The 1,281-nt window shown below is 50.4% G+C and overlaps 2 protein-coding genes across 2 annotated transcripts in view, besides 1 other annotated feature; both read left to right on the top strand.

Moving 5' to 3' along the window:
• TraAM80_09087 (leishmanolysin) overlaps positions 1 to 6 on the top strand; it is a gene marked incomplete at both ends in the record, with an annotated part of 1,227 nt that extends 1,221 nt beyond the window's left edge. Inside the window, one exon of the mRNA XM_029385791.1 lies at positions 1 to 6. This exon is cut by the window's left edge and continues 1,221 nt beyond it. Within this exon, the coding sequence (XP_029234358.1) occupies positions 1 to 6 (6 nt within the window).
• On the top strand, positions 3 to 836 carry TraAM80_09086 (surface protease GP63; the record flags this gene model as incomplete). Its single annotated transcript, XM_029385790.1, has 1 exon — positions 3 to 836. One exon carries the CDS (start codon positions 3 to 5, stop codon positions 834 to 836), a length of 834 nt encoding a protein of 277 aa, XP_029234357.1.
• A 269-nt stretch (positions 837 to 1,105) lies between these two features.
• Positions 1,106 to 1,133: a microsatellite.
• Positions 1,134 to 1,281: the final 148 nt, after the last annotated feature.

Raw genomic sequence — 1,281 nt, 5'->3', positions numbered from 1 at the left:
ATATGACACAGTTGATACCCGAGGTTCGTGGAAAGGAGAATGTGCTCGTTGTGTCTTCACCCAAGACGCTGGAAAAGACTCGTGCGCACTTCAACTGCGCAAGTGCCCCTGGAATGGAGCTGGAGGATGAGGGTGGGGGTGCAACGCCATCATCGCATTGGAAGAGACGCAACGCAAAAGATGAGCTGATGGCTGGATTTCCCGGTGCCGGCTACTACACGGCGCTGACGATGGCTGCTTTTGAGGACATGGGCTTTTACAGGGCGCAGTGGAGCATGGCGGAACAGATGCCATGGGGCAGCAACTCCGGCTGCGAACTGCTGACGGAGAAGTGCCTGACTGATGGCGTCACCCGGTACCCGGAAATGTTTTGCGGAGCCAGAAGAGAACTTATGAAATGCACATCGGATCGTTTGGCACTGGGGATCTGTAAGATTACTACCTACCCAAACCCCCTTCCCTCACAGTTTCAGTACTTCAGTAATCCCAGACGCGGCGGGCTCCTTGGCGACCTAATGGACTACTGCCCCTTCATTGGAGAACTTGAAGGCACGCGGTGCTTCGATGGTGGTGATGTACGTCATATGCGTGGATGCCGCATTGGCCCAAGCTCAAGGTGCTTAAAATCGGATGGGCTGCGTGATTTTGCTGGTCTCATTGGGGACGTCTGTGCTGAGGTGTCGTGCGACGACGATGGCGACGTGCTTGTGCGGTATCTTGGGAATGACACCTGGCATGTATGCCCAGAGGGCAGCAGTATCACACCAACTGGGCCGGTCTTCAGGGGCGGGAACATTGTGTGCCCGAGGCACATCGAAGTGTGCTATACCCACTAGGCGCGCAGTGCTGGCGCTGATGTGAGTCAGTTGGCATTAATTTTTTCCTCAATTTTAGTGGTCGTGCTGATCACGGTTTTAGTATTAATGTGTTGATCATAGCATAGGAAGCACGCTGCGCAAACGCCAAATTTGTGATGTTTGGGTTCGTGCTGGGGGCAGGCAGCTCCAAGCGGCAACACCTTTCTCTCTTTTTCCCCACTTTAAGATGAAACTGACACAAAAATAACAAATAAAAATGCGTGTTTTTTCTCCTTGTTTCTACCATATGTGTCTAATGGGTGTGTGTGTGTGTGTTTTACAGCTACTGTAAGCGAGGGAAAAGTAAATACGGCGGTGTGCATGACACACAGCGCGTAGGAAAAGTTATTTTCATTGTGTTGGAGGTTATTATTATTATTGTTTTTGGTTTGTTTTGAGTTTATGAAAAGCAGTAATGATTTTT

The sequence above is a fragment of the Trypanosoma rangeli genome, assembly GCF_003719475.1.
Source record: "Trypanosoma rangeli strain AM80 chromosome Unknown Tra_15.4_contig_00510, whole genome shotgun sequence".
Taxonomy (NCBI): domain Eukaryota; phylum Euglenozoa; class Kinetoplastea; order Trypanosomatida; family Trypanosomatidae; genus Trypanosoma; species Trypanosoma rangeli.
This window is presented reverse-complemented; position numbering and strand designations above follow the sequence as displayed.